A 13,596-nucleotide genomic window follows, 5' to 3' on the forward strand; every position below is an offset into this window, starting at 1 on the left:
CTTAAAACGTGCTGTGACGCCCGGCGGAGTGACGTGCAGAAAGGCAGAGCCCCCGTGGGGAGCAGTGATGGGGCTCTATGTACCAGCTCGCTCACCAGTTGCATGCAAGGAGGGGGCCCAGGACAGGCGGGCAGGGCGCTTTCCTTTCCCACTTTTGGGGTTTGCCATAAGCAGGGTGCATCTCTGCGCTTCCTCCCACTTTTTCGGCTGCCGGGAAGCCTGGAAGGACACGTGTCCTCGCCCCTGGGGCTGCAACGGGCTGCAAATTTGGGCTGTTAAATGCAGCAGCCTCCTGCCCCCCGGCATGGAGTGATGGTCCCGTTGGCTTTTCCTGGTTTCTGTGGCTTTTCCGGCAGCGAGGCCCCGTGGCGGGCTGAAACACACTCCTCTTGTTTGTCTGACCCTCAGGTCAAGGACGAGGACAAATCCTTAGCTGTGAAAAGACCCGGGAAGGAGGATGGGGCTGTAAGTGTCACAGGGCATGGGCAGGGTGGAGCTGTGTTGGGGATGGGGCTCGCCCTCGATGGGGACAGACCCCATGCCAGGGCTTGGGAACATCACGGACGGTCTTGGGCTCAGCATGCCCCCCCGCACCCACCCTGGTCCTTGGGGAGCGCCGGTGGCCGCTCCAGAGCAGCGTGTGGAGGGTGGTGGGTGTTTTTGGCAGGGATGCTCGGCTGTTGGCGCACAGTGATCTCTCCCCCTCCGCCTCCCCGGGGCTTGTCCCTGCCCCGCATGCCCCGGCAGGATGGTGGGTCGGTGCCCACCCTGTGGTTACAGTGCTGGCTCCTATGCTGCCCACCAGAGCTGTTGGCAGAGAAAATCTTGCGGCTTGCCCTGTGCGTTGCAGAGAGGCTGCCGGTGCCCTGAGCACTGAGTTTTATCCCCTTACATACTGGTAGCCTGAGAGTTGATGGGTCCCTGCGTGCAGGTCCGGGGAGGTCACCATCGCTCCCAGCCCTGGGGTCCGGTGGGGAGCTGTAGGTTGGCTGGAGAAGGGGACTGGGTGCTGCGTCCCTCGGTGCCGGGGTCTGGCCGGGAGCTGCGCTCCCATGGCAGGGCATGAAACCCCAGGCACCACCATGACCCGAGCAGCGGGTGCTTGTGGTGGCAGACACCGCACCGTCAGACCTCCACCACTCACACTGGTGTCATTGTGGCTGCAGTCAGAGAGCCTGAAGGATGTGGCATCTGCACCCCCAAATCCTGAGCCCCCGAAGAGCCCCGAGCCACCCCCTGGGCGAGAGAAGAGCCCGGAGCCGGTGCTGAACGGGGCAGCCATAAACGGGCTGGAGGGCCCGGCTGCCGAGGCACAGGGGGACGACGGTCAGGGGCTGTCCCGCCGCAGGGTGGTCCGGGTGGTGCGCAAGGTGGTCCGCAAAGTCCTACCGGGGGAGGACGCCGGCAGTGCCAAGGAGCCGGGGCGAGACGCCAAGGCTGCCGAGCCAGTGCCACCCCCCAGGAAGGAGGAGACGGGCCGTTCTGCTGTCCCAGCTCCCCCCACCGCGCCGCCTCCCCCGGCTGTGCCAGCAGCCCCCGCCAAGCCGGAGCCCAAGGATGAGATCTCGGCGGGGCTCAAAACCCTCATGGCAAAGGGCAAAACCAAAGAGCACCGGCCGCGGCTCCGGCCGGGGGACAGGCGGGAGGAGAAGTCCCCCGAGCCGGCCAGGGGGGACGCGAAGCCGTCCCTGTCCCCAGGCGCTGAAGCCAAGCCGGAGCCACCGGTGCAGTCTTCGGGAGGGAAAGCGGAGCCGGCAAAGGCACCCGCTCCGAAACCCACCGCCCTGGAGAGGCACAAGGTACCGGTGTGTGCACGGCGGGGAGATGCTCTAACATGGTGGCAGAGCTGTGCCGCCCGGCGTGGCATGGTGTGAGCTCACCCGCATGGTTTGCAGTGGTTTTGGGGTACGTGGTACTGGGCTGGGGTCACTTTTCGGGGCAGTTGTGTGCGCTGCGGCACCCCATCACGCTGCCCCTTGTCTCCCCCATGGCTCATGTGGAGAAGAAGCTGCAGCCTGGCGAGAAGCGTTCGACCCCTGCGAAAACCGCCCCAGCACCCCCCCAGCAGGTGTGTGGGAGCAGCGACCTGGGTCCTCGGGCATTGCCGGGTATCCGCCGGTACCCCGGCTGCGCCGGCCTCGGCACCCGCGGGTCTGCGCCAGCCGTCACCCCGGTACCCACCCTGAGCGCCGGCGGGCTGCAGGGTCGGGAAAGCCTCTGCAATAGCCCCTCTGGTGCCTGCGTGCCGTGAGTGCGAGGCTGGTGGGGGCTGCGGGGGCCGCGGGGTGGCCAGCCTGGTGCTAATGGTGTTCTGCCTCCAGGCTGCCCCCAGCCCCGCGTCCTGGCTGAGCCCATCGGAGGAGGCACAGCGCCGGCTGGAGAGGATCTTCACCGCTTCTGTAATTCCGGGGGCATTGGCGCTCGCGTGCTGCCCGCCCGGGGATGGGGACACGTGGGCAGCGTGTGGCTGCCCCGGCCGCACCGTGTGCTCCGCACGGGGTGATTGTAGCCCTGTGCCTGGCTACCAGCCCTGTGATCCCTCTCTGGGTAGCACCGGTAGCAGGGGACAGATGACCAGGGATGCCAGGGGATGCCAGTGGTTTTGGGGTCATTGCCCGGACTAGTGTGCCCGGCTGTGGGGAGCTGTGATGCCCAGCAGCCCTTGCTGGTGGCATCCCCGCGGCAGCACGGGCATGGCTGCCCGTGGCTGGGGCGATGCCCAGGCAGTGCCGTGGGGGTTGTGGCCGTGCCTGGGCCCCGTGGCGCGTGGCGGTGCCGCTGCTGCTCTCTGCCTCTCACTCCCTCTCTTCTTTCTCTCCTCCTTCCTCGCTGCTGTTAGCTGGACCCCGCCGCCTCCGCCTCGGCACCCAGCCAGGTACCGTACCCCCGTCCTCAGGAGCCCTCTGCCTCCACCGGTGACCCCCCGCCGTCCTCTGTCTGCCGCTGGGCTGGCGTCTGCGCCCGCGCCTCGTGCTGGAGCGTAAGGCTTTCCCCGTCCCACCCTGCTCCGTGGGCTGCCGCGTCACCCACGGGGCCGGAGGGTGCCGGCGTGGCCGGAGCTGGGTGCCTCTCCCCAGCGGGGCTGTGCTGGGGAGCTGGGTGTCCCGGGAGGATGCTCTTGGTGGAGGTGGCACGGCTAGGGCGGGCAGGGGTGCAGAGCAGGACAGAACGGGGCAGAGCATCTGGTATAGGCAGGACGCATGGCTTGTGCCAGAGCAGCCGTGGCATGCAGCGCTGGCCGGGCTTGCAGCGGGTCAGCACGGCGGCCCCCAACCCTGGGGGCTTTGGCGGTGGGGCCTCATGGCCGATGTCCTTCCTGGCTCCGTGCGTCCCCGGTGCCGCGCTGGACCTGCCGCTCTGCCGGCCACAGTGGTGGCCCTCGCCAGAAGCACCCACGGGGTTTGGCACAGCGGCACTTTGCCCCCGCTTGCTTCCCCCCCGCCGCATTCTGTGCTGTCTGCGGGGCAGAGATTAACCCTTCTTGCCTTCACCCCTCCGTCTCTCGGCCTCGCCAGGGTCAAGCGGACGATGCCCCGGCAGCCCCCTTTGGCCCCATCCCTGCTGCAGCTCAGGTTTGGCTTTGGGGCTCGCCCTGCTCCTGGGTGGCGGGGACGTCCCCGCTGGGCTGGCTGTGCCAGCCTGGCGTTTCCCATGCTGCGGTACTCCGTCATCACCGTGCCATGTCCTGTGTCCCTCCGTTATGTCCCTGCAGTGTGTCCTGTGTCCCTGCCCTGTGTCCCTGCAGCACGTCCCATGTCCCCACAGCATGCCCGGTGTCCCTGCATCCCAGCATGTGGCTGGCATGGGTGCCCGCTCTCTGGGCTGCGGTTTGGGAGCTCAGCCCCTCCAGGCTTGCCCAAGGTGGCCGTGGTGAATGCGCTCGTGGGCCACTGTGACTTCACGTCTGCCCCGAGCCCATGGCAGGGTCGTGGTGGTCTCTGCAGCCCCGAGCCCAGCGGGGTCCCCAGAGGCAGCGAGCAAGCTGGGCGCATGTGCTGGGAGGACTTGGGGCTTGCGGAGGGTGGCCATGGCTGCCCAGCACGTGGCCCCGTGGCCAGGCAGCCCTGCTCCCTCCAGCCCCAGGGACGTGGGGAGGGGGTGAGATGGAGAGGGGAGGCAGGTGAGCACGACTGCCCCACGTCCCGCTGTCCCACAGGCCAAGACAGAGGAGCAGATAGCGGCGGAGGAGGCCTGGTACGAGACCGAGAAGGTGTGGCTGGTGCACAGGGATGGCTTCTCCTTGGGTGAGTCCTTCCCACGACACAGCGAGCCCCCCCGGCCTGGCTGCAGTGTCCCTAGGGGGGCTGCCCAGCATGGCCCTGCTGAGCGCCTCATGCCGCTCGCAGGCAGCCAGCTGCGGCCGGAGCAGGGCAGCCCCCTGCCCGAGGGCAAGGTGAAGGTGAAGCTGGACCACGACGGAGCTGTCCTGGAGGTGGAGGAGGATGATGTGGAGAAGGTAGGGCCACAGGGTGGGGGACAGCGGGGCAGACCTCCCGTTCCCCGCTTGATGCCCCCCTGCTACCTCGCTGCCAGGTGAACCCCCCCTCCTGCGACCGCGTGGAGGACCTCGCCAGCCTCCTCTACCTCAACGAGTCTAGCGTGCTGCACACGCTGCGGCAGCGCTACGGCGGCAACCTCCTGCACACCTACGCCGGCCCCACCATGGTCATCATCAACCCGCTGAGCTCCCCCTCCATGTACTCCGAGAAGGTGACGCTGCTGCTGGGGAGGGGGTACCAGAGGGGACAGGCGGCTGGGAGCCGTGTCACCGCGCAGAGGGAGCCGGTGGGGGTGGCAGGGTGCTGACCCTCGCCCGCGCCGTGCTTTCCCCTCTACCCCCGCCAGGTCATGCACATGTTCAAAGGGTGCCGCAGGGAGGACACGTCCCCGCACATCTACGCGGTGGCCCAGGCCGCCTACCGCAGCATGCTGATGAGCCGCCAGGACCAGGCGGTCGTGCTGCTGGGCGCCAGCGGCAGCGGCAAAACCACCAACTGCCAGCACCTTGTCCAGTACCTCGCCACCATCGCCGGCAGCACCGGCAAGGTCTTCTCCGGTGAGTCCCCGGCGGGGTGTGGGGTCCCCGTGCCACCCGCGCACGCCCCTTGCTTTGCGGTCACAGCCCTCCGCAGCTTCCCGCACCCGGCAGCGGCCAGACACACGCCACACGGCGCGCTTTCACTTTCTCACGCCGGTCCCTTTACCGCGCTCTCGACGGCTGCTGCGGCGTGGAGCACGGCACAGGAGCAGCAGCGCTTGCCCGGCCAGCGGTGCCGGTTCTGGCCGCCTGCCGCACAGCCCCTGCACCCCACCGCTCCACTTCTCTTCCCGCAGCGGAGAAGTGGCAGGCTCTCTACACCATCCTGGAAGCTTTTGGCAATAGCAGCACCGGCATGAACGGCAACGCCACCCGCTTCTCCCAGATCATCTCTCTGGACTTCGACCAGGCTGGGCAGGTGGCATCTGCCTCCGTACAGGTGAGGGGGCCAGGGTGGCCTCCACCCCCGGCATGGGAGCCGGTCCATCCTCACCGGGGCAGCTCCCCTTGGCGTGGGAGCCAGTCCATCCTCGCCAGCGTGTTTTCCTCCTGGCAGCCCAGCCACGCACTAGCCCACGAGCCCTGCCGCAGACCCCTGCCGGCCGCCCGGCTGTGCTCACAGTGCTTAGCAGCTGGGCATCCTGCTCTCATCTTTGTTCACACCCAGACACGCACAGATCAACTGCCTGTCCTTGCTGAGTTAGCCCTGATATCGGGGTGTCTTTCTTCCAGACGCCACCCCAGTGTCATAACAGCAGAGCCCTTAAAATTCAAGAGAGCCGCTTTGTGCTCCCGTAGTAGCAGGCACCCCAGGAGAGGAGATGCTCACGGGTTGCTTGGGTGATGTTTGCATTCATACGATGCCCTGCCGTGTGGGGAGACTCTCATGTCTCCGTGGGGACCCTGGGCAGGCAGCAAGGATGAGGCTGGGGTGGGCTGGGGAGGTCTTGGTGGGAGCAGAGCCCTTGGGGATGGTTCCCAACTCTCCCACCTCCATCAGACGCTGTTGCTGGAGAAGCTGCGCGTTGCCAAGCGCCCGGCCAACGAGGCCACCTTCAATGTCTTCTACTACCTGCTGGCCTGCTCTGACAGCACCCTGCGGTGAGCCGGGGTGGGGGTGGGGGGCAAGGTCACGGCCCCTGGCCCAGGGAGTCTCCGGGGTCTCCCACGTGGGGCCAATCTCGGTGTTTATTCCCGCAGGACTGAGCTTCATTTCAACCACCTGGCAGAGAACAACGTCTTTGGCATCACACCCCTCTCCAAGGTTGCTGCGATCGGGCTGGGTGGGGGGCTGCGGGGGGGGGCTGCGGTTCCCTGGCCCATTCAGGTACAGGGGGAGGCAGAGCCGGGCTCCCACACCAATGGCTCCTATTGCTCTCCACAGCCAGAGGAAAAGCAGAAGGCGACCCAGCAGTTCAACAAGCTGCAGGCTGCCATGAAGGTGATGGGCATCTCCAGCGATGAGCAGAAAGCCTTCTGGCTCGTCCTCGGGGCCATTTATCATCTGGGGGCCGCCGGGGCCACGAAAGGTAACCAGCTGCTCAGGGCTCAGCGGCATTAACAAGCCGAGGCTCGGGGCTGATGGCCGCATGGGGTCCCAGAGCAACCGCCAGCACCTCAGCACCTTGGAAATGACCCCCACCTTGGTGTGACTGAGCCCTTGGGGGATGTTTGGGGCTGTGTTAGCTGACAGGTGTGTTTGGGGCAGTGCTCTGCCACCCTGGGTGCTCTGGGGGACCTGGCTTTGCCCCCTCGGTCAGGGTGGTCCCTCTGGCTGGTGGGAATCGAAGACCTCCAGACGCAGGGCTGGCCTCTGCCAACTTGGGGGACTGGGGGCCTGGCTGGGGCTGAGGGACTCAGGGGGTGCGTGTCCCCTGTCCCCAGTGTAACACTTCTTCTCCCTGTCCTCCCCGCAGAACCGCTGGCGGACAGAGCCGGTAATCGGAGCCGGGGGGGCTCTGCTCCGGGTGCTGCCGCGCGGTGCTGGTTTAGGGGCTGAAATGGGGGCTTGGGATGCTGCTGGTGTGCCAGGACCAACCCTGACCCCCGGCTGGGTTCTGGCAGCCCCAAATTTGCCTGCTGCCCATCAGGACCCCCCACCCGGTCCTCTTGGCACCATTGGTGGCGTGGGGCAGGGCTGCCCCGGCACCCAGAGCTCACCGTGGGCTGCAGGGCTTGCTCTTACGGGCACCGGCTTCACTCACCATCCCGTGGGGTGGTGAATTAGGCTTCGTGGGGCTGCTCTTCTCCCCCTGGGGGCTTCAGCCTTCCCCCCCTTGTCGTGCTGGAAGCTCCCATGGTGCTGCAGGCTGGTGGGAGGGCCTGGGCGCAGCACACCTGAAATGGGCACCTGGAGCTGGTGGCTGCACCGAGGCAATTTGCAGCCCTGGGGGAAAAAAAGACGAGGCGGGGATGGGGAGGGAGAGAGCAGAGGGGTCTTGGGGGCACAGCGGGGTACAGTGCTGGCCCATGGGGTGCTTCAAGGCACTAGAGGGCAGCAGGGCCGCACTGCAGCCACTGCGGTGGGGTGCTCCGGTGGCTTGGGAGCCTCTTTATGGGGGTCTGCTGGGGGGGAACCCCAGATCCTGTTCAGGGGGAGCATCCCGGCCCCAACTGTGTGCTGCTTCTGGAGCCTCCCCTGCATCTCGTGGACACTGGGGATGCTCAGAGCCAGCTCAGCTGCATCAGCCCCCATTTCCTCGGCCCCTCGACATTTGTGCAAGGCTGGATCCGACAGCGGCTCCCCATGCACTGGGGCAGAGCTGAGCTGCTCCCCGCCAGTGCCCACGGTGCAGCTGAGGTTCACAGAAGGGCCCCCACGCCGGGTCGCAGCGTCTCACTGCAACGATGCCTGGGGGGAGACCAGGCTTGGCATGTGCGTGGGGTGGTGGTGCCTGCGCGTGGCATGTTTTGGCAGGAGGGCGTCCCCGTGCCGCGTGTCCGCGCTGTCACGTGCCGTTGTTTCTAACCCTTGTCTCTGTTTGCATGGTGCATGCTGCCCTTTTGCAATGCAGACGCCGACGAAGGTAAAGTCTCGTTCTCCACGCGTGTCTCTGGCTTCCCCCTCCCGCGTCCCACTGTCGTGTCCCTGCGTGTCACCATTAACTTGCTCCCACCTCCCCTGCCGTCACCCGGCATCCATGTGCTTGTGTCCGGCAGCCGCGGTCTGTCCTCCCGCATCACGGCGGGGCTGCTCGGTGCATGCGGCCAAGCAGGGACGTGTCCCTGTGCTGGGGCGGATCAGAGTTCTGCACCGTCACAGGCCCCAGGGGTCCCTGGGCAGCGGTGGCAAGGGGTGACCCCCGCTCCCTGTCCCTTGGCGTGGCTCTGGGCTCAGCCCTGCAGAGGCATGAAGCCGTTCACCCCCATCTCCTCTAATCAGACCCCAAAACACGTTTCCTTGGCCCTCCGGCACCAGCCACGTGTTCCTACTGTGCACAGCATCCCCAGCCTGCTCTGGGGGACCCTGACACCATCCCAGGTCTGGCTGGAAATGCTCCCCATTTGGGGGGATGCCCCAGCTGACACTGAGCCTCTTTCTCCACCCTCCAGCCGGGAGGAAGCAGTTTGCACGGCACGAGTGGGCTCAGAAAGCCGCCTACCTGCTGGGCTGCAGCCTGGAGGAGCTCTCCTCCTCCATCTTCAAACACCAGCCCAAGGGCACCCTGCAGCGATCCACCTCGTTCCGGCAGGGCCCCGACGAGCCCCCCCTGGGCGAAGGCAGCACAGGTAGGGTGAGGGACGGTGGGGACAGCGGGTGGCCCGGGGGACACCAGGATGGGGACACTCAGGGTTGCCTTGGGCAGGTCCCAAGCTGACGGCGCTGGAGTGCCTGGAGGGCATGGCGGCCGGCTTGTACTCTGAGCTCTTCACCCTCCTCATCTCCCTCCTCAACAGGTACATGCTGGGAGACTGGGGGGAGAGCCAGGGAAGGGGGGGCTGGCAGCACTCGCTCACCCCGCTGTGTCCCTTTGTCCCCCACAGGGCGCTGAAGTCGAGCCAGCACTCGGTGTGCTCAGTGACGGTGGTAGACACCCCCGGGGCGCAAAACCCGGAGCTGGCAGGGCAGAGCCGGGGGGCCACCTTCGAGGAGCTCTGCCACAACTACGCCCAGGAGCGCCTGCAGCTCCTCTTCCACCAGCGCACCTTCGCCCGTGAGCTGGAGCGATACAAGGAGGTAACGGGAATGCCCAGGGCTGCCATCGCCTCCTCCCCTCCTGCCCTCCCCTCTCTGCACAAGCGTCTCCTACGGTGTTCCCCCCCAGTTTCTTAACCCACAGTCGTTCTGGACTGGTTCCAGCAGAAGCAGCTCTGACATGACGCTCGATGCAGCAGGGGTTTCCCCAAGGCTCCCGCTGCCAGCGGTGCCTTTGCCGGCAGCTCCGGCCCCAGCCAGGCAGCTTTGCCTGCAAACGTGCCAGGCTGGGAGATGGTGGGGTGGCTGCGGGTGGTGGCAGTGGGGAAGATCACTGCTGTTGCTCCATCTCAGCACCGACAACCCAGGGGGACCTTTCCATGTGTCCTGGTCCCCTCTCGGCACCCAGCATCGCCCTGTGCCATGCCAGCGCGGTGGGGCAGTGGGACGCCGGCAAAGCCCTGCCTCCTGCCCAGACCCCGTTGACACCAACGCCTTGATCAGCTGCCGAATCCCTATCGTTGCTCCCCCGTCACGCAGGCACTAACCGCACCTCTCTCCCCCTTCACCAGGAGAACATAGAGCTTGCCCTGGCTGACGCCGAGCCCGGCTCCTCTGGCTCTGTAGCTGTTGTAGACCAGCCCTCGCACCAGGCACTGGTAAGCACCCACCGTGCTTCCTTGTGGCCGCCTCACGACAGTTTGTAGCATGAGGCAGCAGCTGAGTGGCTTTCGTGGTCCTTTGGCGGTAGTTAGTTAGGGGAAGGAGAGGGACTGTCCCCAACGCTTGGTCATGAGAGCGCATCTGTGAGCACGTGTGCAGCCCACATCCCTGGTGCATCCCCTGGTATGGTGTTCCCTGCTCGTCCCGGGAGCTGCCCATGTCACGGGCAGGAGGGCAAGGAGCCCTTGGGCGATGCCCAGGGTGCTCCGGTCCCCAGGGTGCTCTGGTCCCCAGGGTGCGTGGGTCTCCAAGGTTCTCCAGTCCCTGGGGTGCTCTGGTCTTCAGGGTGCATAGGTCCCCAAGGTACACCAGTCCCTGAGGTGCTCCAGTTCCTGCTGCAGGAGGCTGCAGAGACCGAGGGGGGGCTGCTAGCACCAGTCCAGTGCTGGGTTTCATCCCACGGATGCCTGAGCACAGCATTTCCCACGCCAGTGAGCATCTCGCTGCCTGGAATATTATGTACTGACTCTTTCCTTACTGGGTCTCCATTAAGCAGGGGCCCTCTCACGTGGTGCCACTTTTCCTTGCTGCTGATAGCGGCTGAGTTTGCATGCTCCCTGGGTGTCCTGAGTCCCCTGTGTCCCCCCATCCCCACTCTGGTGGACACCGGTGTACCGAACCAAGCACGGTGTCACCCACAGGTCCGGTCACTGGCCCGCACAGACGAGGCGCGGGGGCTACTGTGGCTGCTGGAGGAGGAGGCACTGCAGCCGGGCGGCAATGAGGACACCTTGCTGGAGCGGCTTTTCTCCTACTACGGCCCCCAGGAAGGGGGCAAGAAAGGTCAGGCGGGGCCCGGCACCACAGGGCCGTGTGTTGGCAAAGCACCGGTTCCATGCCCATCGGTGCCATTTATCCCCACAGGGCACAACCCGCTGCTCCCCAGTGACAAGCCCCGACACTTCCTCCTGGGTCACAGCTCGGGGACCAACTGGGTTGAGTACGATGCCACGGGCTGGCTCAACCATGTCAAGCACAACCCGGCCTCCCAAAATGCCTCCGTCCTGCTGCAGGAGTCGCAGAAGTGAGTGGGATCCTGGGGCAGCGGGGGGGGCACAGCGGGGAGGAGAGGTGATTTTGGGGGGGTGACGTCCCCTCCGTGCCCCACAGGAAAGTCATCAGCAGCTTGTTTGCCGGCCGTGGCGGGTCAGCACTGGTACTGTCGGGCTCGGTGGCGGGGCTGGAGGGGGGTTCCCAGCTGGCCCTGCGCAGGGCCACCAGCATGCGCAAGACCTTCACCACCGGCGTGGCTGCCGTCAAGAAGAAATCCCTCTGCATCCAGATCAAGCTGCAAGTGGTGAGTGAACGGGTGCCAAGGCGGGGTCCCCGGGTCCGGCTGGGGCATCTCCGCGTGTCACCGCTCACCCCGCTCTCCCATGCCTGCAGGATGCCCTCATCGACAGCATCAAGAAGTCTAAGCTCCACTTCGTGCACTGCTTCCTGCCCAAGGCGGCGGGGGGCGGCGGGGACCCCCGGGCTGTGCCGTGCCGGCGGGTGAGCGGCAGCGAGCTGGAGCTGCCGGCGGAGCACTGCGAAGCCGGGCTCATGCAGCTGGATGTGCCCCTCCTGCGCGCTCAGCTCCGCGGCTCCCGCCTGCTCGACGCCCTCCGCATGTACCGCCAAGGTGAGCCGCGCCGCCGGCACCCCTGGCACCCGCGGCGCAGGGATGCCAGGGCTGCGGTTCACGTCCCGCTGCGGGGATGGATGTCGCGGGGGTCCCGGCTGTGTCTCGTCTCTGGGGAGCCAAAGTCCCCCTGGGGAACCCCTTCAGCTCGTGCCCTTGCTCCGAGCCCCGTGGCTGCCAGCCGTCCCCCCAAGGCGGTCCTGTCCCCGTCCCCCCTCCCCTGCGGGGCCGTTATCTGCGCCGGGGACAGGCATGGCCTTAATTGGGTGTCTCCGCTGGTGCCGCCGGCTCCTGGCAGCTCTCCTGCTGGCAGTCGGCCCCTGTCCCGCTGGGGCGAGGGACTCCGGGTTGTGCTCAGCAAAGCATTTATCGATACGCGTGGCTGGCCGCCCAGCCGAGGTTTTATTGCCTGGAGGCCGGACCCTTTCTGCCACGATCGGAAATCGATGCTGCCCGCACACCTCCTGGATCGACGGCTGTGGCCAGCCGGCTGTGCCGGGGTCAGCGTCTCTGTCGATACCCCATCGTTAATTAAGATGTGGAGGCTCAGCACTGTGAGCCTGATGCAGAAGTTGGCTGCGGCTCAGAGCGGAGCCGGAGCGGGGCCTGTTTGCTTGCACAGGCAACATGTGTGTCCCTGCGCTCCCCTCAGGGTGTGATCTGGCCACTTTATTCTCAGATCCCAGCCAAAATTGCTGGAGGACACAGCCAAAGAAAACCTCCCGGGGAGGGTCAGGGCACTCTGCCTATGCCTGGCCCCATGGGGACCTTGTGCCAAGCGGGGTGTCCCCATCAACTCTCCCAAAAGATGGGCACCAGCAAGTCAGGGCACACAGGGCTGTCCCCGGCCATCCCCCGGGCGTCCTGGCTGCCCCTGCAGCCCCGCTCTCTCTTGCTCCCCGCAGGGTACCCCGACCACATGGTGTTTGCGGAGTTCAGACGGCGCTTTGACGTCCTGGCCCCGCACCTGACCAAGAAGCACGGGCGCAACTACATCGTGGTGGACGAGAAGCGGGTGCGTGCCCTGTGCTGGGGCCGGCGCTGCGGTCTGGGGTCCCCTGCACTCCGGGGGTCCCCTGCACCCCTGGGGTGCCGCCAGCCAGCCCTGACACCTCTCCCTCCCTGCAGGCAGTGGAGGAGCTCCTGGAGTCGCTGGACCTGGAAAAGAGCAGCTACCACATGGGCTTGAGCCGGGTATGATGCCCGACACTGCCTGCGGGTAGCGGTGGCGGCACGGGCAAGCGTGGGCGGCATAGCTCGGCACGGCACGGCAGCACAAGGGCGGCACTGTTTGCTCCCACCTACGGCATTCCTCGTGCCTGAGAAATAAAACCCCCACGGCGGGACAGGACCAGTGGCTGCAGAGGGAAGAGCCTCATCCCCACCAGCCGGAGCAGCGGGAGGGTGGCACGGCGTGGCCGGAGGGATGCCGGCACTCGTCGACATCTCACCCCATTCCCTTCCCGCAGGTGTTTTTCCGGGCCGGGTCGCTGGCCAGGCTGGAGGAGCAGCGGGACGCGCAGACCAGCAGGAACATCACCCTCTTCCAGGCGGCGTGCAGGGGCTTCCTGGCACGGCAGCAGTTCAAGAAAAGGAAGGTTCGTCCCAGCAGCTCTCCCCTCCCTGCTCCGCAGCACAATTTCGCCTAAAATGGGCAGCGCAGCCTTTCTGCCGGCGCCTGGGCCAGCACCTCCTCCTCCCGCCTCCCCCTGCGACCGCCCAGCCGTGGGGAGCCGTGGGGGGCCGGGGGGAACCGGGGGGCCGGGGGGAAGCGGCAGGGAAGGTGCTGGGCATCGCCACAGCGGGATGAAGCGGCGTGTCAGCTCCTACTTTTATTATTAAAGAGGGCATAAAATAGGCATCTCGGCAGCACCTTGCCTTCCACTAGATTAGCATTTGGAGGGGCTGGAGAGAATCAAACAGTGGATAAGCCGGGTGCAATTAGCCCAAATGCTAACGAAGGGGAGCAGGCCAGGGTGCCGGCAGGGGTGCTGAGTGCCTGCCTGCCCCACTTTGCCCTGCCGGCAGCACCCCGTGCTGACACCGTACCCTGTGCTGATACTGTGCCCCGCACAG

At 66.4% G+C, this 13,596-nt stretch overlaps 1 protein-coding gene across 21 annotated transcripts in view; it reads left to right on the plus strand.

The window, feature by feature from the left end:
- MYO18A (myosin XVIIIA) overlaps positions 1-13,596 on the plus strand; it is a 40,157-nt gene that overhangs the window by 11,881 nt on the left and 14,680 nt on the right. For 5 of the 21 annotated variants that reach the window (XM_069791190.1, XM_069791191.1, XM_069791169.1 and 2 more), the window contains exons 3-26: positions 2,006-2,068; positions 2,322-2,399; positions 2,840-2,980; positions 3,516-3,572; positions 4,157-4,244; positions 4,347-4,456; positions 4,534-4,710; positions 4,846-5,056; positions 5,335-5,477; positions 6,039-6,139; positions 6,239-6,302; positions 6,423-6,567; positions 8,053-8,064; positions 8,591-8,767; positions 8,845-8,935; positions 9,023-9,215; positions 9,746-9,832; positions 10,538-10,679; positions 10,761-10,920; positions 11,007-11,193; positions 11,283-11,520; positions 12,426-12,535; positions 12,649-12,714; positions 12,990-13,118. In XM_069791190.1, the coding sequence (XP_069647291.1) occupies positions 2,006-2,068; positions 2,322-2,399; positions 2,840-2,980; positions 3,516-3,572; positions 4,157-4,244; positions 4,347-4,456; positions 4,534-4,710; positions 4,846-5,056; positions 5,335-5,477; positions 6,039-6,139; positions 6,239-6,302; positions 6,423-6,567; positions 8,053-8,064; positions 8,591-8,767; positions 8,845-8,935; positions 9,023-9,215; positions 9,746-9,832; positions 10,538-10,679; positions 10,761-10,920; positions 11,007-11,193; positions 11,283-11,520; positions 12,426-12,535; positions 12,649-12,714; positions 12,990-13,118 (2,970 nt within the window). Of the gene's footprint in view, positions 1-406; positions 466-532; positions 1,800-2,005; positions 2,069-2,321; positions 2,400-2,839; positions 2,981-3,515; positions 3,573-4,156; positions 4,245-4,346; positions 4,457-4,533; positions 4,711-4,845; positions 5,057-5,334; positions 5,478-6,038; positions 6,140-6,238; positions 6,303-6,422; positions 6,568-8,052; positions 8,065-8,590; positions 8,768-8,844; positions 8,936-9,022; positions 9,216-9,745; positions 9,833-10,537; positions 10,680-10,760; positions 10,921-11,006; positions 11,194-11,282; positions 11,521-12,425; positions 12,536-12,648; positions 12,715-12,989; positions 13,119-13,596 lie in introns of those variants that run through there. The other 16 variants (XM_069791185.1, XM_069791187.1, XM_069791186.1 and 13 more) reach the window with 14 other exon arrangements.

The sequence above is a fragment of the Haliaeetus albicilla genome, chromosome 9, assembly GCF_947461875.1.
Source record: "Haliaeetus albicilla chromosome 9, bHalAlb1.1, whole genome shotgun sequence".
In the NCBI taxonomy this organism is placed as follows: domain Eukaryota; kingdom Metazoa; phylum Chordata; class Aves; order Accipitriformes; family Accipitridae; genus Haliaeetus; species Haliaeetus albicilla.